Genomic DNA, 24,035 nt, shown 5'->3' on the forward strand with positions numbered 1-24,035 from the left:
GTCTTTGTTTCAGTCAGCTGCCTCGTGTTCCTTAGGTGGCTATAGCCGTTAACTTATCTCTGCTTCTGATGACTTTTGGCTCTTCCTCGTTTTGTTATAGTTTTTCCTTTGGTTCGGAGGTTACGTTGCTGTGCTTCCTTAGTGTTGCGTGCACTGATGTGCATTTTTAGTGCAATATTCCCCCCCCCCCTCCCCTTTCCGGTTTTATCAGGTCACGTGGTAGAAAAAAAAAAGCTGCTCTTTGCTCTAAATAAATGTGTTGGTAGTCAGCGCCTGCCCCAGTCCACTTCTTCATTTGTTCTTATTTTTATCGCGCTGCATTTCTTAACCATGCTAACAGAGTAAAACCGCTATTATTCGTTTGCAAAGACGTGGGTTGGATGCCAGCCGCGGCGGTTGAATTTCTATGGAGGCGAAATTCTAGAGGCCCGTGTACTGTGCGATGTCAGTGCACTTTAAAGAACACCAGGTGGTCGAAATTTCCAGAGCCCTTCACTACGGCGTCTCTCATAGCCTTAGTCGCTTTGGGACGTTAAACCCCATAAACCACAAACCATAAACCACCTCTTTTGCAAATGTACCCTCTGCTACTGTCAGGGGCATTATAACTTGAGTGGGGGGAGCGTGTCGTGGTATGTTCTGTGCGATATTACGATCTCAACGCCAACACGATCAATTCATACTTCGAGAGAGAGAGAGAAAAACTTCATCATGGCAAGTGTGTTTAGACCCGCCTTGGGTCCCTGGACCACCGCACGGTCCCACTCTACGTCGGAACGTTCATGCGGTGTTGGTTCATGACGTCGGCACCCCGAAGCACCGCAGCAAGCTTCTCATACTCGAGCAGCTCGAAAAATTCATACTTCGAGTGTTGTCATAGCCAAAGTTGCTCAAAGTTGAGCAAAGTTGCTCAAATGACGAGTTACAGTCAATGCCCCAATCTGGCCTCCCTACCTTCCCGTTAAGTTGTAAAAATACCATCTCCATCGCACTTCAGTGGGCAAGCGACATGTTGACGTTTGTATTTACCTTGGAATCGTGTTCAGATAAGCAAATGACTTTTGCGAAACGACGTATAAATCATTCCAGAAACCCTTCAGCAGTTTTCAAGATGAGTGAAAGATTTTTCCTTAGAAAGCGACAGATTAAGAATGAAAATAAGACACCACCCAACACTGGGCGACTGTTGGCAGTGCTTCGACACAGAGAGAGTCAGAGAGGTTAACTAGAGATTGCCCGGTATGCTACCTCACGCGTAGGAAGGCGGATGATGGCAAGTGATCCCAAAATTCCTCCAGATTTGCTGTGATGAGTCCGTTGTATAATATGACATTCATCATCACGCTATTATGGCAGATGCGGTCGTCGTATTCTAGAGATAGTCCCGGTTTGACCGCATTCCCAGATGTGGTATGCGGCGGGTGTCCCATCCAGTTGCGCAGAAATATCGCGCACGTGTCGTCTAGTGTGTGTAGGCCGGGAACGACCTTGGCAGCCCTCTGATCGCTTCTTCGCCTTTCTTTCATTGCGGACTCCCTTGCTTCTCTCTCAGCCCCACGACGACGCGCGTAGAGTACGCATAAGGTCACGTGCCGTCTGCGGCCGACGCTGCTGCCGAGGCCCTTCAGTTCCACAGCGAGCACAGCGCGATCAATGTCACGGGGGCGGAGCTCGAGCAATGGCCGATAAACTGCGACGGCTTAACTTTGAGCCGAAGCCGTGTATCGAGTGTGCCCGCTAACTGGATGAAGTGCGCTTGTATCTGAAGCCCAAGATTTATGCTCCGTACAAGGCATCAGGAACATCCCTTGACAGTGGTCGCTCGGGCTTCAGGATAGGTACATCCACTATGGTGTTCATCCTTGGATTGCCGGAATGGGTCATCCTCGCGGTGACAGTCTGCGTCCTACTGTACCTGTGAGTACTGTTCTGTGGCTGTGTCCCATCCGGGATGCGCTGTTTGCTGCAAAGCCCTCATGTTTACTTGCGGCTGCTCGCAGCTCCATCTCTCCGTCGCGAGTGAAACAGAGAAGGTCACGTGGTGCGTGCTGGCGGGTGTGGCTCCGTGCGCTCCACATCCCCGTTATTTTGTTTGGCTCACCTGGACGGCGGAAATTCAGATTGCGTCAAAATACCGATCATGATTCCGTGTTCGAAATTCCGGATTCTGACGCGATTATTACTAACGGCCAACAACGATTCTTCAGTTACAGCCAAGCCCCTAGCTTTAATAGTTACAGGATATTTCTTGCTTACTTCTTACCATGATTCCCATTTTTCCGACGTCAGTCATCGCTGTTGCTACTACGCGTAAAAACCATCGTTATGCCAGAAAGAACCTGTTCTAAATTTTAACGGCCAGCTTCCCTGACACACTCAGTATGTTGCCTAACGGCTAACGCGATGCTCCTCCAAAAGTAACAAGAGGAAGTCCGTGCTTCCTGCCTTCCATCTAGATGCGATGCGTGTTACCGGAGCTAGAGCGACGAAGTCCGGTCACATCGAGCACTTTTAAATGGCAAAGGACATTCAACAGGTGGCTAGTTTGCTCACAGAGGAGAGTGCGCCACCTCCGACAAAGCCGAATGTTGGCAATGCATGGGCTGTGTCACTGTGCAACCGTTGATCTGCAATCAGCGTTTAACGCCTACATCGCTTAATTATAATAAAGAAGTAATTACTCATTGACATCCACCCGAGCGCAGCCAACGGCTACAAAAGAAAACTATATAGCTTTCTCGGAAACTTCGTAGTTAAAGAAAAATTCGTCCTGGTCCGAGGTTCGAACCCGGGTTCACCGCTTCAGCGGAGCAGTCGCTCTACCAACTGAGCTAACCGGGACGGCAAGCTTATGGTAGGGCGAGAGCGAATTGATCAATAACTCGAATTGCGCTCGGGTGGATGTCAGTGAGTAATTACTCCCTTATTACAAATCTACTCCACCTTGGGGGATTCCCCTAAACATTTGACCATCGCTTCATTATTTAAGTAGTTTACATTTAAAAAGGAACAAATTCAAGGTGCTTTATTTTTTTAGTAAAACGACAATAAAGCAGATGTTGCGGTCTTTCTTCGGAGGTAATTAGTCCTTTCATCAAGAAATAAGAGGTGTGTACAAAAAGCAAGTAATAATAACACCAGAACGCAGTGAATCGGGTACCAACAGAAACAGAAATCCAGTAGCGATAAAACTGTTGCTCCCATTCGCACAGAAAAAAGAAATGTATAGAAGGAAACCCCTCCTAACTCTGAAGACATGGGGCATGGGAGAGGCCTCTGACCTGCAGTGGGCGTAGTCAGGCCGATGATGATGATGACAACAAAGCGTTCAGGGCTTTGTTGTATGCGCTCTCTTTGTGTGTCGTCGTTGCGCGCTGGTCCTTTAAAATAAATGCTTGCCAGCTTGCTCAAATAGCTGCTTTAGCACGGTTTATTCAGTGTATGTTAAGTTCTGGATGATAGCAGTGCGTTTTAGCGAATACCTCTGTCTACTCGTTCACAAGTGGATCGCTCCCGTCTGAATTTTCTAACTCCTATTTATTCCTATACAATATAGGTTTTCTGCAGACGCTAGTTTTTATTGGAATATCCTGTCAGCTAATGTCACTGTAAGAGTCTGGAATTATTAGATTGCCACTAGATCGCAATTACAATCCCTGTTTACACGCTTCAACGAGAAAACTGAGCAGTGTTTTCAGTCGCCCAGGACTGTTCTCTCAATGTTTTTTATTTTTTATTTTCTGACATGCAGCGGTGCTCCTCGCGTTTCCCGGAAATGTGTTTGTTGTTTGTGCTTTTGTTTCTATAATGCAGTTATTCTGACTTGAGTGGTGCGTTTCACGAACTTGTGCACAGTGGTCATTTAAGTATGAATATAAGGCTACCCTTTGCGTCGACACCCTGTACTACAGCATGAGCTACTTCAGCTCTCACCCGGGGATTGCGGCATCATTGACGTTGGCGTCCGCAGCGATAGAAAGTAAACAAGAGCAAGAAATTATTCTCTTCACGTGCGACAGCTAACGCTGAAAAATGTTTGCGTTACTCACTCGTAACCGTCCTGTTATTTCTTTCGTGAAAATCAAACAAGTTTTAATTTCGTATGGAAATATTCTTTTTTTTTCTCCTCTGCACTGCATAGTGTTCTCAGAAGAAAAAAAAATTACTATTTCTACGAAAATGAGACTTTTCCTGTTCGCGAATGGGTGGTATTATTAGTGCAGTAATTTTCCCGACGCCGAAGAATCATTGAGGTCGAATTGCGTGCCAAACGTTTGGAGCCATATGCCGTCAAAGTAAAATATTTCATACCTCGTTGTGCTTCTTATAACACTAAACAATACCTGCTCTATTGATATGGTATGCATGCCAGGAAATCTCCCATAACGTAAGAGCCCCGTAAGAGCTTACAAAGCTTGAGGTGTATGGAAGGTGTCTCTCTCGAAACACTTACGTTGGGATAATAGGTGGACACCGCAGCATTAATTTAAAGCCACTAGTGCTTACGACTGAGTCGAAGAATATATTTTATGCGTAGCATATTGCAATCACTCAGTTCAGCCCTTGGGCGCGGCCGGGCAGCCACCAAACCACGTGACGTGACGTCACGACAGCCGGAGGAAAAACCGTAGGTAAAGATGATGGCGATTCTTGGTGAGAATTGCAAACACGTACAGTAAACAAAAAAAAAAGAGAAAAACAAAAACAAGAAAAAAAAAGAACGGCTGAGCATGGTGGCGGTTGCCACCGCCCCGTTTCAAAGGGGGCGCTCCTATCCATCGATCCATACGTCACGGAGGAAAAGCTGCTGAGAAAATCGAGTGCCGCCAAACAATACCTTGCGCAAAAAGACCGCGCAATATGCAACGCATTCTTGGCTTAACCAAGCTCAGCCTGGGCATCTTTTTTTTCCTGCTGGTGCATTTTATTCATTTTATTTACCTGAAAGTGGGGCGTGCCACAGGGTTTCAGGTGGATGAAAAAAAAAAGGTTGATGGCGATTTAGGATTGCTAAGCGCGAAATATTCCGCGAAAGCAGGTTCTTACGGGTGGACACCATCGCCATCTGTTGTTGCTGCGAAGGCGGAGCAGACTGAGTCACACCAGGCTTGCCACGGTCGTTTTGAAATCTCAACCACGTTACTCGTCTCCTCTAATTAAATCAACTGAGTATAACTTTTTCATTGCCACTGCCATTTTACCCAAAGAACACCGGTGGGCTATTGCTGAAGAACCGCGTTTCTGCTACAGTGCTAACGCCAACGCGTTTTGCTTCAGCTAGTTTCTGCCAACGCATGCAGCCTGTAGTGCCTCTGTCACCACCGCCACGTAACTCAAAGCACGAATGACGTGCCCACTGACCCAGGGAGCCAGTTATGCGCGTTTCCTTTCCTTTCGTGACTCTCTCAGAGGCTTCACGTCCACCACCGGATTTTGTGGGGTAGGAGGCTAAGAGTGCTTTTTGGGTACAGGTAGAGGCTCATGATGGCGACGACATTCAATGCAAGAGTGAGAAAGTGGCAGTTTAACACGAGACGTGATCGGTTGCGGCCTGAATGGCTGCCGATTCTTGACGCATGTGTGTATCTCCCGCAATTTTGATGTGCTGATGGAGTGCAGTGTACGAAGACATGGGAATGTGTGTCTGCATCGCGCAATAGTATGCGTGTACATAAAGCATTTGGTAGATGAGCAGGTTTGATTTCCATGCAATAAAGAAAAAAAAATGGCAGCGATAGCATAGTGAATTCGTGCAGTGGGCAGCGAAGCCGACCTGTTCGCGCCTCCACGGGTTCGAAATTCAGGTGCAGGAATGTTTATTATTTCTTCTGGTATCTGAGGGGCTTCACTAAAGTATCGCCTTTTTCAGGATTCCTAGTGAAGTGGTGATCCGCATTAAAAAAAAAAAAAAAAACATTCGTACGTCTCTGCTAGACAGCTGCTGCGGCACAGGAATGAAATACAGATTGGACTGCGGGGACGCCAGCCTACACTCAGGATTACTATGCTTTTCTAACGCCAAAAAATTTGCGCTTTATTTTTTAACTCTTCTTTTCTCCTTGACAGTAAACACAGCTGATTGCAGTTCTCTAAACTGACATCCTTTGCGCTTCACGTGTTCAATCTTTACAGGTATACTTCTGGGAGTCGCAACTACTGGAAAAATCAAAACGTTCCCTACGAGCCATTTCGTCTCATGCTTGGCCCGACTTTAAAGATTTTCGTCAAAGTAAGTATAGTTCGCGCATATGCGCTCTTGTGTTCTAGAGTTTTCTTGTTTTTTTCACGACTTACTCAAAAATGATTGCGCTTCCATTAACGGCAGCGTGACTCCAGTTATTGTACACTGAATATAGTAAAACCTCGCCTGCGTGAAGCTCATGCAGGTGTTTGTGTGCGTTGAAGGCCACCACATTATGTTAGAACTGGCGTCTGAAGGCAGTTCGGCACTTTCTTTTTTTGCCAGTATTTTGATTTATGCCAGGCTATGGCGTTTCTATGTTTGGAGAACCGAATCCAATGCACTTTCAATGCATTTTCAGCCGACTCACCTGCTCGATGACGCACGCTATAAGAAGTACGGCAAGATTTTTGGGTAAGCTAGAGCATCCCGTGAATTTACAAAATACTCTTGAAATTCCAAAGAGCACCAGCAATGTGAAAAAAATTGATGAATAACGCAATTCATATTATTCCTCACCCCTGTACCTCAAGCATGCGCGATGATATTTAATACTGGATGGTCTAAGCATCACCAAAATCAATCAAGCTGCCTTGCCGGATTCATTCAAAACTTCAAGGTGGCATAAGATAAGACTCGTACAATGCACTGCCCCTTGCAGATGAAAAGCGAAGAAAATAAAGAAGCAAACAAGCGTTGGAAAAATACAAAATATGATGCCGCAATTTCTTCTATTCAGTACCAACTCGATTACTTGTTCGGTGATGTGTTTGGTAATAGTGATCAGGCCATTTACTGTCATTCGTGTCATTCATTTTTTTCTTGCATTTCTTTTCCATCGCGCGCAGATCATACGAAACCGGCCATTTAGTCTTGTTTGTCGCCGAGCCAGAACTGGTGAAGCTGGTCACGGTCAAGGATTTCCCCTCTCTGCCAGATCGAAGGGTATGCGTTTTTCAGTTTTATTCATGCCCACTCCTGCTTGAAGTCAAACGAGCCAACATTATCTGTCGATAAATAAATGAATAAAATAAGTGAGCCTTTACTAGGAAACACGGCTCCCGGTAGCCATTTCTATACTTTATTTTTAATTGAAACTTCGTACCCGTTATTAACTAAACGCTTTCTGCAGATGAAACATATGTGCGCTGCTTTACAGACTGGTAATTGCATTAAAAGGATACTGTTACACACCAAACTAAAACTAAACTAAAAAATGCCCCTTCTAACATTAAGCTACTTTGTTATTCTTCAATAACTAGACCTACATTCGAATATGCATGCATGGTGTGGGACCCGTATACTAAATCTAACGCAAAAAATCGGGAAAGAAGATAGAGAAGAGCTGTCAGGTTTATTTTTAATAAATATGCAAGGACTGACTCCCCAACCACTTTAATGGAGATTAATAAAATTGAACTACGTGAACATCGGTGAAGAAAGCTTAGGTTAGATTTTATTTCTCTCTTATTACATAACAAACTTGGTTTGGATCCCTCATCATACTTAACGCCGGCACCAACCAGACAAACCCGTCAACACCATCCCAGTTCTCTAACCCTTATATTCGCTGGAACGGACACTTACAAGTTTTCGTTCTTTCCATGCACAATAACAGATTGGAATCAGCTAATTAAACCATTGTCTCATGAGTTTTAATCAATTATTGCTATACTGTGTTGTTCTTTTTTTGAAGTGTTGCGTTTTTTATGGATTGGTTGACTTGTTCGCCCACCCTGCTCGGACACAGTGTCCGCAGTATTTTGTAAATAAAAAAATTGGCGGGGGGCTTAGCTTTGGTTAAGCCTGGTAGGTTGCGAAGGGCCTCTAACTGAAGGAACGCAGTACGCCGCGTCTACAGGTCACGCGTGGCTACCGGCCGCCGCTGCGCGACGACTGAAAGCGTCTTGGAACGCAGTGCGCCGCGTCTACAGGTCACGCGTGGCTACCGGCCGTCGCTGCGCGACGACTCAAAGCGTCTTCGTTAATTTTTTTATATTTTGTTTTTGATGTTGTTGCGACTGAGAGAAAGAATAAAATGGCTGTGGCTTAGCTCGTTTAAGCCCTGTAATTGCGAAAGCAATATCCGTAGCTACGCCATGGTTCAGCTGGTAGTGTAGCTGGTGGTGGTGCTTGTGATGATGCATCGGTTATACAATCCAATCCAATCCAATCCAATCCAATCTAATATAATCTTATCTAAACCAATCCAATCCGCGCCGCGCGCGGCGGGCGCAGGAGTTGGGCAGCAGCCACCACGCGCGGCCTCGCCTCGCGACGGCACAAGTTGGAGCCCTGCTCTTGCAGCTGTGACGTCACACCGCTAGGCGCGCCGCTCAAGGTCAATGGTAGCTACCGCGGCCTCGCCACGCGAGGAGCTGAAAGTGAAAGTAGTATTGCTTCGCAATAAAAAAAATAGAAATGACCTATCAGGAAGTATCGTAATCATCACCATGAGCAGCAGTTAGCTTAAGTCCATTGCAGGACAAACACTTAGCCGACTGTTCTCCAATTGGTACTCTTCAGCACCAGCCGCGACCTTCATATCCGAGCAAATTCTTGAATTTCTTCCCACACCCGACCCTTTGCGATCCAAAAGTACGCTTCTCTTGCGTTGGTCTCGCTCGCCTGACAGACCACCAGCTAATTTTTATGGATGTTGAAATCCTGCCGAAGTTCTTTTCTGTCCTTAATTTCTGCTAGGATAGCATTACGTCTCATTTGTGCGGTGGTCCCCATTGCCTCCTTTGTGTGTCTTAACGTTCCCAATGACTTTTTAATAGCAGTATTAAAAACTCTATTTTCCAGCACTCTGCACATGATTGCGGCGGCTTGGATAAAAGCTGCCAGAAGGTAGCTTGACACCACACCGTACGGCACACATCGAAAGGCAACTCTCAGGCACACCTCCAAAACAACACTTTTCCCATTCGCCTTTCCTACACACATAATAAATCCTTCCTCCGGAACACCACGGTGCCTGCATCGAAGTGATTGCCGCATATTTCTCTGCAAGGTCTGACGATGCTTGGAAGTTTTGGATGTCCTAGCCATGCCTATCCCCTCTGTTTACTGGGAGGAGCAATTGACGCACTGCAATGGCTTTTGGAGTGTGCCTTGGCTGTGGCGACATCCATGAGATGCTGGACTATGTGCACCAACATGGAATCCACGAAACCAGCAGCAACAGAACACATACCCAGCAACTCTGGACAAATCCATTTTAGAACGGGAATTAGTTTATGAAGACAATTTTTTTTGTGTCTTAAGATTTTACTATAACAATCATTATATCTCCTGATCGTCCCCTCAGCAAGCTTGAATTAGTTTGCTATTAAGGCGAAAGCCTTTAATGCCTCATACTGTCGTTAGCAGACGCTCTCTTCAGCCGTGTCGACAGACGCGTCGGCAGATTTGTCCGCCTTTCGGCGTCACTGCTTAAAAATAAACTGCGCCGAGGGTGAGAATCTAACCAGGGCCTTTGGCATTTGAAGCGGAGACGCTACCACTCCGCCACGAAGGCTCAAGGTTCGAGCATGAATAAAGGCGCATCTAGTGAATGCATGGGTTTCATAAATAAAATAGAAGGTATAAAGTCAAGAAAAGGAAAAATAAAAAATAAAAATAAGAAAATAAACTAAAATAAAATAAAAACAATAAAAATAAGATAATAAAATTAAGATAAAAACAATAAAAATAAGAAAAGGAGCAAACAATTAAAAAAACAACAAAATAAGAAAAATAAAAAGTAAATAGAAACAAACAGTGCGCCAGGAAACGCTTTCACCTTGCAGCACTTTAGAGAGCCAAAGTGCCCCCTGAATTTTTTTTAACGTTCTTGCTATCGTCAAAAACGTCCCCCATCGGTTTTCTATGCCAGTCTTAACTAACGACGCGAATGATGGAAAAACTTTAAAAGAAAGATTTTGCCGCGCATCTAGACAATGGACCATTAACTACAATTTTTCCTTAACAGTACCTTACAGTTTTTGAATATTCCAAATTTTGCTCAAAAACGCTGGACATGGCAGTGTGTTGCTACTTTGTGTCGTGCGAGTGGACCGCAGAGCAGAACAGGGGTGCCCGTGCAATCATTCCGAATAGTTTGTTTCTATGACGCGAGGAGTACCGTATCCTAATGCTCTGTCCTTCCATTTCTGCCTTTCACAGATATTCACGGTCAATGAACCTTTGCTGGACAATGTGATGAGCTCGGCTCCTGTGGAGAAATGGCGGAAGATTCGTCCGGCTGTGAGTCCGGCATTTTCGACTGGAAGGCTACGAAAGGTGCGGCAGCTGTCTCTGTTTGTTTAGGCTGTAAAAACTCGAGAAGTTCGTAACAAAGTAAATTTCTATATCAGCGTCCGAAATGAGCCGAAAATGTAGCTCAATTTTAGTTTCGAAAATTGTTGTACATACAGCCACAGAAACCATGGAACAAGGGTGGCTGTTGGCTTCTCTTAAAAATGTACTATAACGAGCCCCTCATTCCCCTTCCCTTGTCTGCTTAATTGCTTAGCGAGGGCCTCGGTTCTGGCAGCCTTGATGCCATAGGAAGCCTAAACAGGGTTCTCGCCCAGCTTCAACCCTCGCCGTTCGATGACGTTCCACGTTACACCGGCGGTAACTCAGGACGTACTACGTCCGCCGCTTACGAACGTGGGTGGCGCTGATGAACACTCTCAAGGTTAGGTCACTTGTAAAACATAAATACCCCCGTAAGCAGGAAATCTGACAGCCGTCGCCGTAGCTCAGTTGGTAGAACCCCGGACGCGTAATTCGGAGGTCGTGAGTTCGGATCCCACCGGCGGCATGTGGTTGTTTTTTCTTCTGCTTTTCTAATCAATTATCCTTAAGCGCTAACATATTCAGTAATATTCTCCATTGATCAACACCCCAAAGTAAATAAATATAAATAAAATCCCCTGTATTCCATGGTTTCTGTGGCTGTTGGCTTCTCTTAAAAATGTACTATAAAGAGCCCCTCATTCTCTTTTACACACGCACACACACACGCACACGCACATATATTGTCAAGCACTCAGTCATCATCAAAAATCAGTGTTAGAAGTAAGCTAAGTAGTGTGTGTATCGGTTCCCTGTTTTCCTGAGGATTTACATTGCTTGTCTCTCGATGAGCAACCAATGAGTCCAAATTGATATGCTTATATCATGTTCGGACTCACAAACGCAGATGAATTCACTGATTGAAGACTGCGCTGTCATAACTGCGGAACACCTGAAGAAGGCAGCCTCAAAAGAAGGGGACATTGACGTTAAGCAGTAAGTGCCCATTGCCCATAAGTTATTTTTTGAGGTGAACATATAAGGACAGGTTGGTCCCTCACAGCGCGTTTTCCGTGGATGCGTAAAACATGTACAGACTGATACTCTCTTACTATTATGCTACTCTTACTATTATAAAGGGTACGGCTCTGTCTCGCAGTTGTTTGGCGAAATATTTCCGTCTTTCTAGTTTCTACCTTTGGTGCTATGAGTTAACGTTTCTTAGCTTGGGTCTGATGGCGCCTAAAAGGAGCAAGACATAAAAATGGGGTTTATTGAAGTGCTTACCAAGCATATGGCATTCAGTTGCACTGGCGATTTGTCAGAGTGGCTTCTCAAGGCGTTGCGCCTTGTACCTCTGAAATGGTGCCCGTTTCTGCTGCGCAGGTTCTTCGGAAACTACTCCCTGGACGTCATCGCGCGGTGCGCCTTTGCCACTCGGCTGGACTCCCACTCGGACCAGACGAATGAGTTCGTCACCAGATCAAAGGAGGTCTTCAATGCACCCCTCACACCGCAGCTTATTCTCTTCTGTAAGTTGCGCACGTTGACCATCGCTTTACCTTTCGTGCTAATTAGTGTTTTAGGTCCTAATTACTCAGCACTCTGTATGCGATGCTGTATTCTTAAGCTCGGCGGAGTTACAGTGCTCCCGAATTCTGGAGTCGAAACAATTTAAACTTGATAATTGAGCTCCGAAATAGCTGCCTTGCGTTGAAGTCCTGAGAGAAATTAGTCTCAGCCTTCCTGCATCGGTCTTATAATGCGAATGAGGGTTCTATTGTACATTCTGCATGTTATGTGGTGACAATATGTGAGAAGAAGCACTCCTGGCTTAATCGCTATGGTGTCCCAGTATCATTTAATGCCATCTCACGCAGGCAGTCCACATGCTTCTGCTAATTCTTCCAGGTCATAAACAATGGCCTAGGTGGAAAGGAGTGCACAGCCGAATAAAATTAAATTAAGGAAGCTATCTATTTCAGCTCTGTAAGGTACTTAGGTTACATTCAGGTAGCTGAACGAGTAACAGGGAGATTTAGCATACCGGAGACGTATTAGCGTAGTCGTATACCGGTCTACCGGACGCCGGCTGGGCACGCGCACTCTACGCATGCTCTTTCGAATAAGACTTTAGCATAATTCGGTCACGAAAAATCTGCCCACGGCGCCGCCGTCGCAGTCAAGTTCATCGAAATAAAAAATAAGACGAGGCAATCGCGTAGAAAATCTAGCGGAATGACAGGCTGACAAGAAGATATGCACGCAGTTTGGAGGGTCCCAGGATGGCTCCACTAGATTCCATGCTAGGAAATACTAGCCCGTCTACAGTACTTTCTTCTGTCTAATTGAAATGCCCTACGACGAAGAAACTGAACCGACCAAGAACGGCGGGTATTCCGCGGCAATCCCGGGGGCATCACGATCTCGAAATGAACAATAGCTGGTTCCATAACAGCGCATTACGAGAGCGCGAGTCCTGATAATGGTATATGGTTTATACGGGTTTAACGTCCTAAAAAACGAATCAAGTCAAGCTATCAGGGACGCCGTAGAAATGGGCTCCCGAAGTTTCGACCGCCTGGGGTTTTTAACGTGCACTGACATCGCACAGCACACGGGCTTCCTCCATCGAAATTCGACAGCCGCGGCCGGGATCCAACCTGCGTCTTAATTTCGGGCCAGCAACCAAGCGCCATAACCACTGAGCCACCGCGGCGGCTCGAGGCCTGATAATGTTTATTTTGTAAGGAGAAGCAGGCAAGTGAATACCGAGGCTATAAAATTGCGGTACGAGCAGCCGCCACAGCGGATGCATGTCGCCCGCACGCGCACGTGCACGCACAAATCTAGCCTAGATGCGAATTTCAGATTTCTGGCTAAGTCACTTCTGTGTTTTTTTCTTTCCAGTATTGCTTCCGTCCGTCGCAGAAAAGCTCAAGATTCGACCGCTCAACGCCGAGCTCTTTCTCTACTTCAGACGCCTCTGCCAGGGCGTTATCAAGCGTCGACAAGATGAGCAATCCGTAGGTGTTTACCGGCAGGAGGGTAAGGGGGTTTCAAACGGGTCTTCTGTTGACTGATAGCTTACGCCTGTTCTCTCCTAGCGCCACGAAGACTTCCTGCAACTAATGATGGATGCCCAGGAAGGACGACTTTCAAATGTGGCTGAAAATGCCTCTGAACGCGATAATCGGCTCTTCAATCTCGGTTCCGAAGAGAAACCGGACACCTCCTTCTCATCAAACAAGTGTATGAGTTCGGTTGTTTCATTTTTTGACGATGTGCGCCAGCTCTTACTTCTCGAAGGAGCCGATCAGGGCACCAAGCATTTATAATAAATGTAATTAGTACACTGTTAGGGCACAACGCTGAAAACTATGCGTTCAGTATCTCGGTACCACCAAATTTAAAAAAATAAAGAGGGCATGCGTTGCTCTTAAAGTTCTTTCATATGCGCACTGATAATTCACAGTCGTAGGGCTTTTAATAGGAAGCGCGATATCGCATGTGCAATTCTATTTTTGAGCTATCCGATCTAGTGTTTTTCTTTTCATCTCAATCCCAAGGAAAAAAAAAAAACTGCTCAAGAAACACTTTCTCTCGGCCTTATCTTATTACCTCCGTATCTGATAGTCTTGGCACATGGAGCAGAAGCAGCCAAACACCTTAATTCCTTACCGGGATCGACGGGAACGCATTATCTCGACTGATTGCTCCTACAGCGGGACCCAAAAAATTTCTCCCGCCGCTAACCATCCACAGAATGCAAAAATAAAGAAAATGGTATTATAATCACCGTCTGGTGTTGAATGAACTACTGAGCATAACGCCTATGAAATGCTCTATGCATCAGCGTTGCCCGCAGAGACATTTGGCCAGGTCTTGAGCTCGTAAATCTAAGTCAGCCCTTATAAAAATGGTCTATAAGCAGTCTATAGACTCCTTATAGACTCTATTGCCTTCCGATAGATATTTCTTTTTGTCTATTCATAGTCTATAGACAAAAATCAACTAAAAGTGTATGGCCATAAATCTTTAGATTGTCTATGGGCTGTCTATAGCATTTGTATTGCCTATAGACTATTTTCGATGACTTGTCTATAGAGTCTATTGACTTTATAGACAGAACTCTACGGACAGTCTATAGACTGTCTAAAAATTTTTTTTAGGGGAGGGTCAGTGCGCTGCAAAGGCATCCAGCTCTCTCCCATGTCATTAATGTTGTCGGGGGTGCGTTTTTCAGCGTTGACGGAGGAGGAAGCGATGGCTCAGTGCGTGCTGTTCTTCCTGGTCGGCCAGGAGACGACTTCCTCCGTGATTGCGTACACCCTCTACCTGCTTGCGCTCCACCCCGAAGTGCAGGAAAAGCTGAGGGAAGAAGCGGACGAGTGCTTCAGGATCCACGTACGTCGTCCCTTCTGTGCCGGGCTTCTTCGCCGGAACAAATAGAGCTGTGACTGCAAGTCCTCAAGCCACACGGTTTGCTTTTGAAGCGTGTATTGGGGCAGTTACGGCACACCATACAGGTTGAATACATTACGAGAGGAAGGAGAGCCACTGCTCTCACTCATCCGAATGTTAACAGGATCAGGATTGCTGTAAGCGCTCGACAAAACGCTTCGACAGCAAGCGCTGTGACCTGAAGTGTCTGGAATTAGGATGCACGTGCTGCTGCAGTATGCAGAAATGTAACGTGAAAAAAAAAAAACAATCGCACTTTAAATTCTTGATTGGACTTATTCCTAATGAGAACCAATTAGCGACAGAAAATAGTCGCATGCACTTTTAAAGCAAAAAGCATGAATATGCTTAAAACGACCTTTGTCATGCAAGTCCTAATGAGAACCGAGTGGCAGAAAATAATCGCATGCACTTTTGAAGGATGTCACCCAGACTTCGCGCACTTTTACGTGGGAAGGTCCCAGACACCCTTAGAGCGTGTGGGGGTAGCGGTCTCGGACTCAAAGGAGATGCCCTCGACTCAGCGTGGCAAGCTCAGCGGAGACCAGCCACCAAGTGAAAAGAGGTTTTTGGGCGTTCGGTGCCCAGCTTTCGCTGGTCGCAAACCAGAGAATGGGTCGGAGCCAAAGGTTCACAAAACAAAACAAAGTTTATACAGCAATTGAGACGATACAGAGGGTTTCAGAAACACTAGTACAAAGACAAAGTGATTAGCAACACAATGCAACTCGTGCAAAGTTAAACTCGAGAGAGAATACAATTCAAAGGAAATATTACACCTAAAGTGCACTAAAACAGGAGAGAGAGGTAAACAAACAAAACACAATTTGTTCACCGGGCACTGCGGCAGTCCGACGACCAGAGTCCATGACGATGCCGTCCCGTAGACTGGCGACCGTTGCCTCGTTGGTCCGATGCTGGCCGAGTGGTGTTTTCCCGGGAGTCGAACGTAGTGCACTGCACGGGCTCGGGCCGGCCCGAAAGCCCGGGCCCGGCCCGGCCCGCGGGCCGGGCCGGGCCGCGACACGGTTTGTTTTGCCGGGCCTGGGCCGGGCCTGATGTTGCGGGCCCGGGCCGGGCTCGGGCTTAAAGCTTCGGACCCGAGCCGGGCTTGGGTCCGTACAGAAACGGCTGGGGTCCGACTGTTCATTCACAATTGCAGAGTGAAGTACACAACTGCGGCACTGGAGCTGCTAGACGGATTAGATATGAGTTACAGTACGCGCTGAGAAAAATCTAAGCTTTTTTCACTGACTTATTTATTTCGTTATTTCCACGCCGCGGTGGCTTAGGGGTCAAGGCGCTTGATTACTGAGCCGGGGAACCGGGGTTTGCTCCTAGCCTCGGCGGCCGCACTTCTCTTTAGGCGGCAAGCATGACAGCCATGTATATTGTACTATCATTGCTCGTTGAAGAAACCCAGGTGGTCTAAATGATCCGGAGCCATCTGCTTCCGTGTCTCTCACAGCCTGACTCCCCTTGGGCCCTTAAGCCCCAAAAACTTAGCTTTTATTTTATAGCTATATTTTTCTCATGTGAGAAAATTCACAAACTAAAGAGCGTTTGGTTTTCTTTTTGATCAGCTCACCGGAACGTCTCGTAAATAAAATAGCCACAAAAAGCTCGCGAGAGTTTGTAAATCTCATGCCATAACCACATCTATGCTATCCCGCCTCCCTTCTTCGGCCTGGTTGCCATGACAAGTGTTTTCCCTGTAAGTTATCACGTGGTTCGCGCGTTATCTTCTGCTCCATCAGTAAGACTAAAATTCAGCCGGTCTGAATTGGCCATTGATCGTTCGTCATCCCAAAACATACCTATACACTATTAGAAATGCATTCGGGAAAAAACATATTAGTTTAGGACGCTTATAGTCTTCAAACACACACCGTGAAATACTCAAGCCTTTTACCTTTTCATTTCTGCTGAAAGGCGACCACTTCGGCTATGAGTTCAACCTGTGAGATCGCGTTCACTAAAAAAAATGTCATCTCACTACTTGCTAGGCACCTTTAATGTTTGTACTTCGCGGGCGGCAAAATATAACTGATTCAAATCATGGTGGGATGCAAAGGAGCCCATTACACGTGTATGCAGCCCTTTTTATTTGGCTCTCGGAACTTCCTAGTTTATCTGTGCACAGCTACACGAGATCACTGTCCAAAAGACGGGCCTGGCGAGCACTGCTCTTAATCACTTCCTTCTGGGTTAAAAAGAACAAATTTTCTGCAAGCCAAACTGTGGTTTCAGAACCTTTGTCGGCCAGTTTCTTATCGGTCTAGTAGCAGTCTACTTGCTCAGATTGAGCAGTATACCTCGAACGTTACTGTGAAATGGGCCGGGCCGGGCCCGGGCTGGGCTTCACTTCGAGATTCACGGGCCGGGCCGGGCTCGCTAGAGCGATAATTTAGTGGGCCAGGGCTGGGCCCGGGCTTGAAGCCACGGGCCTGGGCCGGGCTCGGGCTTCAGGTCTCGGGCCCGGGCCGGGCTTGGGCCTCAGATTGAGGCCCGTGCAGTGCTCTAGTCGAACGGGCGCGCTTCGATGAAGCTTAAACGGCGGTCCGGACTGACTGATAGCTGTCAGCGTCCTTCTTTTATAGGCTCGCTCTCACGTCTGTTTGTTCTACGCGCCAAAGTAGGCGCGCACATACGCTTAGCATCTCCCGTGCTGTCTCCCTTCCTTTCTCTCGCCGGCCGCGCGTCCTCATTGGTTAAAGTCAGGAGCCGTTTCGCGAAGGTTCCGGCGTGTTCTAGCGTGGCGCCGTCGTGGCGGCGTAGCCGACGTCCGAGTGCAGAGGAGGGGGACATGTCTTAGCGCACGCAAGGCTTCCCCCTCTTCCCCCCGTTAACAGAAGAAACGACTCGCACGTTCTAGAGAGATCGGCGTGGATGACTCATTCCTTCGGCGCACGCCGTGGCGGTAGAGAGAGAGGCACGCGCTCGGCGGGGGCTTTCCCTCTCTCCCGTTGGGCTCTGGCCGGCGAGACGCCGTGCGCGCGGCGGTATTTCTTAGTTTGTTTCTAAAATGCGCCGAATTTTGTGACAAAGGAAAAGGCATGAATATGCATAAAGCGAACTCTGTCATGCAAGCCCTAATGAGAACCGAGTGGGAGAAAATAATCGCATGCCCTTTTAAAGGAAAAAGCATGAATATGCATAAAGCGAACCCTGTCATGCAAGTTAGTTGTTACTAGATAACTGGCTGAAGTTCTGTGAGAGTTTTGAAATCTCTTCATTCTGTATTGAAAGCAGGATAAAATATCTGGGCTGCCATTTTGGGCCTAGATAAGAAAATAAGCGACTGACCTCAACAGCACTTACAACGTAAGTTTGTTGAAACAAGGAATGAATGCCTACAATGGAAATTTTTATCATAGCATTAAGAAACCAGGAAAACTGCATGCTCAGTGAACGAGAAAGACGTGAACCAGGCAGTATCCATTCAACTTTGCCACCTGAAATCTGGTTCACTGACACCACTCTATCCGGTTGAAGAAACTCTGCACTTACATAACTTGTTCTTCATCTCGATGGTCTCACTATTTGGCTTCGCTTTCAGGTTTTTGATACCTGACCATGGTGGTGTTGTGTTGTTAACAGTTTATTTAATAACATCGAAATATACTTTACAGAACACGCTAGGACACACTGATCATCGTTATTAATGCTTTAGCAACGTTCCAACGAGTCCATCAGTGTACAGATTCGTGAATATCTGCGGTTTGAAAAGGGATCTTTTTCTGTTTAGGTACCGATGTGACACTCCAAAAAGGAGCAACCTAAGGCATCTGGGATTCGGTTTGTCTTTGCATGCAATATTATCCACTGAAGGTAAAACATTTGTTATCTTGTATTTGATTGTTATGGTGCTTTATTCCAAACAAGCAACACCGTCTATGGTCCCACTTAATTTGGCGATACGAATCATTCGCAAAAAAAGACGTCGTCGTTTATAGTGAGCGGCTTCGAGGTGTACTGACTGGCCGTCGAATGTTTTTAGTCTTAGCCCCGCAGATGGTGCTAGTAATACGACAGAACAAAAGCTATGTGAACAAAAAGAGGCGAGAACTTGTTTTCTCTGTTTAGAATTGAATGGTTAGAACTGAGAAAAACTTACTATTTTAACATGAAAAACGTATATTACAAATTCCAACCACACTCGACAGTAGCCTACCTATTTCTCAGTGGTAAGCAGGCAGCTTTCTGTCGTAGCATATTGTATTGAATGAAATCGATATTCCCGCTGCCTATCTGCAGACCAAAGGCAAAAAATATTGCAGTAAACGTTTGCTTCACAAATTTCTTCGTAACCCTCAAAAGCAAAATGAGCGACAAGATAATCAGGCCGGTCACAGCTGAAAAACTGGTGTCCTCTTTTTTCCCTTTTTCAACGTCTAGGGAGAGCATCCCAGCCTGGATGTGATCACGAAGCTGAAGTACTTGCACTGCGTTGTCTCGGAGTCCCTTCGCATGTACCCGCCTGCGACGCGGTAAGGTTTTCCGTCGATTTTTACATTTAACACTTCGCATGCTTTAAGTGCTGTTAATTAATTCTTACTCATGCAGCACCAAAAGCTCCCAGGATTTACTTTTATATAGTCTCCCGTATGTGAAAGATTAATTGTGCGACGAAAAAGCAACTCTTTTGGTGTTAGAATGCCGCTCTACCCTTAACCATTCTTACTACTACTCCCCCCTATCTTCCCCTCTTTCTCTCCTCTCTATCTCTCCTTTTATTCCCGCTGGCCGCAGCTCAGGTGCTTCAGGTTTCGATGGCAGATGCCGCGGCTAGCAACATATTTTCCTTCAATTTTATTAATAAATAGCCACTAACAACAACAACAACAACAACAACAACACAGAGGTTCAAGGTTCATAGCATTTGGTCCCGATGCATGGATTACATGGTCCGAGCCTCCGGCTGACTGCTCGAATTTGCTGACAGTCTGAGAGCATGTGACGCTGAGTAATGGGAGTACGGGTGTCAGAATTTGATAAAACGGAAGACTAACAAATACATTAAGGTCTACCTTGTGAGGTAGAAGACCAGAAAATAACAAAAATAGAGGAACACCCTTCAGTTGCTTATAAAGTGATGATTACAAACTCCAATATACGGGGTTTTTTCTTCACAGAATTGAGCGCACAGCGTGCGACGACTATGTTCTCGGCGATACGGGTGTTAAAGTGAAGAAAGGACAATTGGTTGTGGTTCCAATCTACTCCTTGCACCACGACCCACAATACTTTCCTGATCCACACAAATTCGACCCTGAAAGGTAAGCCGATAACATTTACATCCTTGGACTGCTCTGTTGGTTGTTTCGCAATGACTGCCCACTCGGTTTGCTCTTTACTCGGACAATGTGCAAAAATTTAGAAGTGAAGAATTTAATGTATTTTACTCAGGTTCAGCGAAGAAAACTTGGCTTCCATCCAGCCGTATACCTACCTGCCATTCGGGGCTGGGCCGCGCAACTGCATTGGAATGCGTTTCGCCCTGCAATCCGTCAAGCTTTGCTTGCTTCACACAGTCCGCAGCGTCAAGGTGGTTCGAACTCAGAAGACCAAGGTAAGAGTAGGTCATCATTGTCATCGGCATCATCATCGTCATCCTGGTTAGGTCTGTTGGAGGACACATTTATTTCCCATTACTTGATCTCCAAATAAATCTTTCCTGTACGTGTAACTCCGTTCTCTCAACGATACAGTACCCCAATTTCTGGTTTCATCTACCGGCTCCACTGACAGGTCCTTAAACGGCGATTTTGGCCCAGAAGCGCCTCCACATACAACCTAAAAGGTAACAGGCACCCAGTGGAGCTGGCAGATGTCTGTACTGGTTATTGTTGGTGCGAAAAATGAAGATAATGTATATTAAAAATATCTTGAACAAGGGGATTCGAGCTTGCTGTCTTAGGCATTCAAAGCGCAGCTCTAATTCACTGCGTCGCAGAACCGATGTATGTGACCGCTCTTAATTGGGCTCAAAGCGCGCACACGTACGTAACATCGACAGTTTAGCGCTCTGTCACCCTCCCGCCGGGGAATTTTTCGCCATTGGGCAAGCGGCGAGGAATTTTCCTGGAAGAACGAGGCGTTTCTTCGACTGGACGCCGCTCCTTCTGAGCGAAGTGGAGAGGATATTACTTCACAGCAAGTATGCTGTGGCGGGTGGATGGTTTTAGAGCGAGAGCTCTACTCCTCGGGATAAATCTTCCGATTTCGATGTGGATGAGACAATTACCTTCAATGCCTCACAAGGTCAAACTGAACTTAACTGCATGGTGGTACGGCCCAAACTATAGTAGTGTGACCACGTGATCATATGAATGTGACCATTGGGTAGCTGACCTTGACCTGTGATCTTGACATTTGATTTGAGGCAGTGGACACCACGTCGACAATGACCTGCAATGCCTCACAAGGTCGTACCGAACTGCGTGGTGTATGGCCTTGCTCTGGTAGTGTGACCACGTGATCATATGAATGTGACCATTGGGTAGCTGACCTTGACCTATGATCTTGACATTTGATTTGAGGCAGTGGGCACCACGTCGACAATGACCTGCAATGCCTCACAAGGTCGTACCGAACTGCGTGGTGTATGGCCTTAGCTCTGGTAGTGTGACCACGTGATCATATGAATGTGACCATTGGGTAGCTGACCTTGACCTATGATCTTGACATTTGATTTGAGGCAGTGGGCACCACGTCGACAATGACCTGCAATGCCTCACAAGGTCGTACCGAACTGCGTGGTGTATGGCCTTAGCTCTGGTAGTGTGACCACGTGATCATATGAATGTGACCATTGGGTAGCTGACCTTGACCTATGATCTTGACATTTGATTTGAGGCAGTGGGCACCACGTCGACAATGACCTGCAATGCCTCACAAGGTCGTACCGAACTGCGTGGTGTATGGCCTTAGCTCTGGTAGTGTGACCACGTGATCATATGAATGTGACCATTGGGTAGCTGACCTTGACCTATGATCTTGACATTTGATTTGAGGCAGTGGGCACCACGTCGACAATGACCTGCAATGCCTCACAAGGTCGTACCGAACTGCGTGGTGTATGGCCTTAGCTCTGGTAGTGTGACCACGTGATCATATGAATGTGACCATTGGGTAGCTGACCTTGACCTATGATCTTGACATTTGATTTGAGGCAGTGGGCACCACGTCGACAATGACCTGCAATGCCTCACAAGGTCGTACCGAACTGCGTGGTGTATGGCCTTAGCTCTGGTAGTGTGACCACGTGATCATATGAATGTGACCATTGGGTAGCTGACCTTGACCTATGATCTTGACATTTGATTTGAGGCAGTGGGCACCACGTCGACAATGACCTGCAATGCCTCACAAGGTCGTACCGAACTGCGTGGTGTATGGCCTTAGCTCTGGTAGGGTGACCACGTGATCATATGAATGTGACCATTGGGTAGCTGACCTTGACCTATGATCTTGACATTTGATTTGAGGCAGTGGGCACCACGTCGACAATGACCTGCAATGCCTCACAAGGTCGTACCGAACTGCGTGGTGTATGGCCTTAGCTCTGGAAGTGTGACCACGTGATCATATGAATGTGACCATTGGGTACCTGACCTTGACCTGTGATTTTGACGTTTGATTTGAGGCAGTGGGCACGACGTCTACAATGACCTTCAATGACTCACAAGGTGAACCCGAACTTAACTGCATGGTGTACGGCACAAGCTACGGTAGTGTGTTCACGTGATCTTATGACTGTGACCATTGTGTACCTGATCTTGACCTTTGATCTTGACATTTGATTTGAGGCAGTGGGCACCAAATCGACAATGACCTTCAATGCCTCACAAGGTGAACCCGAACTTGACTGCGTCGTGTATAACCCGAGCTACGGTAGTGTGACCGCGTGATCGTATACGACTATGACCATTGGGTAACTGACCTTGACCTTTGATCTTGACATTTGATTTGAGGCAGTGAGCACCACATCGACAATGACCTTCATTCCTCACAAGGTCAAACCGAACTGAACTGCTTGGTGCAAAAGCTATGGTAGTGTGACCACGTGATCTTATGATTATGGCCATTGTGTACCTGACCTTGATCTTTGACCTTGACATGATTTGAGACAGTAGAGACCATGCTTAACAGAGCTTTCGCTCGCATAGGTTCGAGCCACGTTGAACCTCACCAAATTTTTTTGGCCACTGATTCCAATGGCACGGCTGCAAAACAGTTACTTTAAGATGATTATTACGGAGTGATTTTTTCGCATAGACGTTGTAAGTTTGAATGAATCTGTAAAAATATTATATGCAATTTTTGTCAACAATAAACGCGTGTTTTGCAACCGCAAGAAAATTCAGCGTATCAAAGAAGAGCCACAGAATTCCATTTTTACTAAGAACAAAATTTCTAAAAAGTTGACCTCAGCGTCACTTCAACTTATTGGTGGAGTTCGCCAGCCAGATTTTTCACCATAATTTTTCGCCATCAATTTCTGATGGCTGCAATATCCGGCTGATAAAAAGTGGTGTATTTCAGGAAAGTATACATTTGCCGTGTTTCTATCTTGCAGGTGCCACTTCAGTTCAACAGCGGCTGGAGCTTCCTCAGTGCCAAAAATATCACACTGGGAATCAGGAGGCGGGAGTGAGAAAGAGGACAGCTCTTCGAGGGTGATATAATTTGCGCTTAACAAGCGCGAAATGACTTCTCCACGAACACTTGAATCCATTCCAGGAAGAACAAGATGCACCCGTCACCAGTGGAGAACTTCTTGGACAAAGTTCGCATTTGCACAGATGCTTCAATTGCTGCATTAAAGTCGTGAAAATTATCGCTGCTGGTATTTGTTCAAACAATCGGCACGGCCCAGGCAGATTCGGAATAATGACTTTTGCTTTTGCCACGCAAGTTATCTCTCAGCTAAAGTGAAAGGTCACATCACTACCTATTAATTAAAAAATTCAGGGGGCACTGTGGCTCTCTAAAGTGCTGCAAGGCGAAAGCCTTTCCTGGCGCACTGTTTGGCTTTGATTTCATGTTTTTTCCTTTTTTCTTTTTTATATTTTTGTTGGTTTCTTATTCATTTTGAATT

The 24,035-nt window shown here is 46.2% G+C and overlaps 1 protein-coding gene across 1 annotated transcript; it reads left to right on the top strand.

Moving 5' to 3' along the window:
- Nucleotides 1–1,565: 1,565 nt before the first annotated feature.
- Nucleotides 1,566–24,035, top strand: LOC149370652 (cytochrome P450 3A8-like). Its single transcript, XM_089562587.1, has 14 exons — nt 1,566–1,917; nt 6,133–6,229; nt 6,543–6,595; nt 7,030–7,126; nt 10,352–10,468; nt 11,376–11,464; nt 11,855–12,000; nt 13,379–13,494; nt 13,576–13,720; nt 14,715–14,875; nt 19,331–19,422; nt 20,068–20,211; nt 20,342–20,504; nt 23,514–24,035. Exons 1-14 carry the CDS (start codon nt 1,850–1,852, stop codon nt 23,589–23,591), a joined length of 1,566 nt encoding a protein of 521 aa, XP_089418713.1. The 5' UTR covers nt 1,566–1,849; the 3' UTR covers nt 23,592–24,035.

Source organism: Amblyomma mixtum, chromosome 1, assembly GCF_055824585.1.
Source record: "Amblyomma mixtum isolate Tamu chromosome 1, ASM5582458v1, whole genome shotgun sequence".
Taxonomy (NCBI): Eukaryota; Metazoa; Arthropoda; class Arachnida; order Ixodida; family Ixodidae; genus Amblyomma; species Amblyomma mixtum.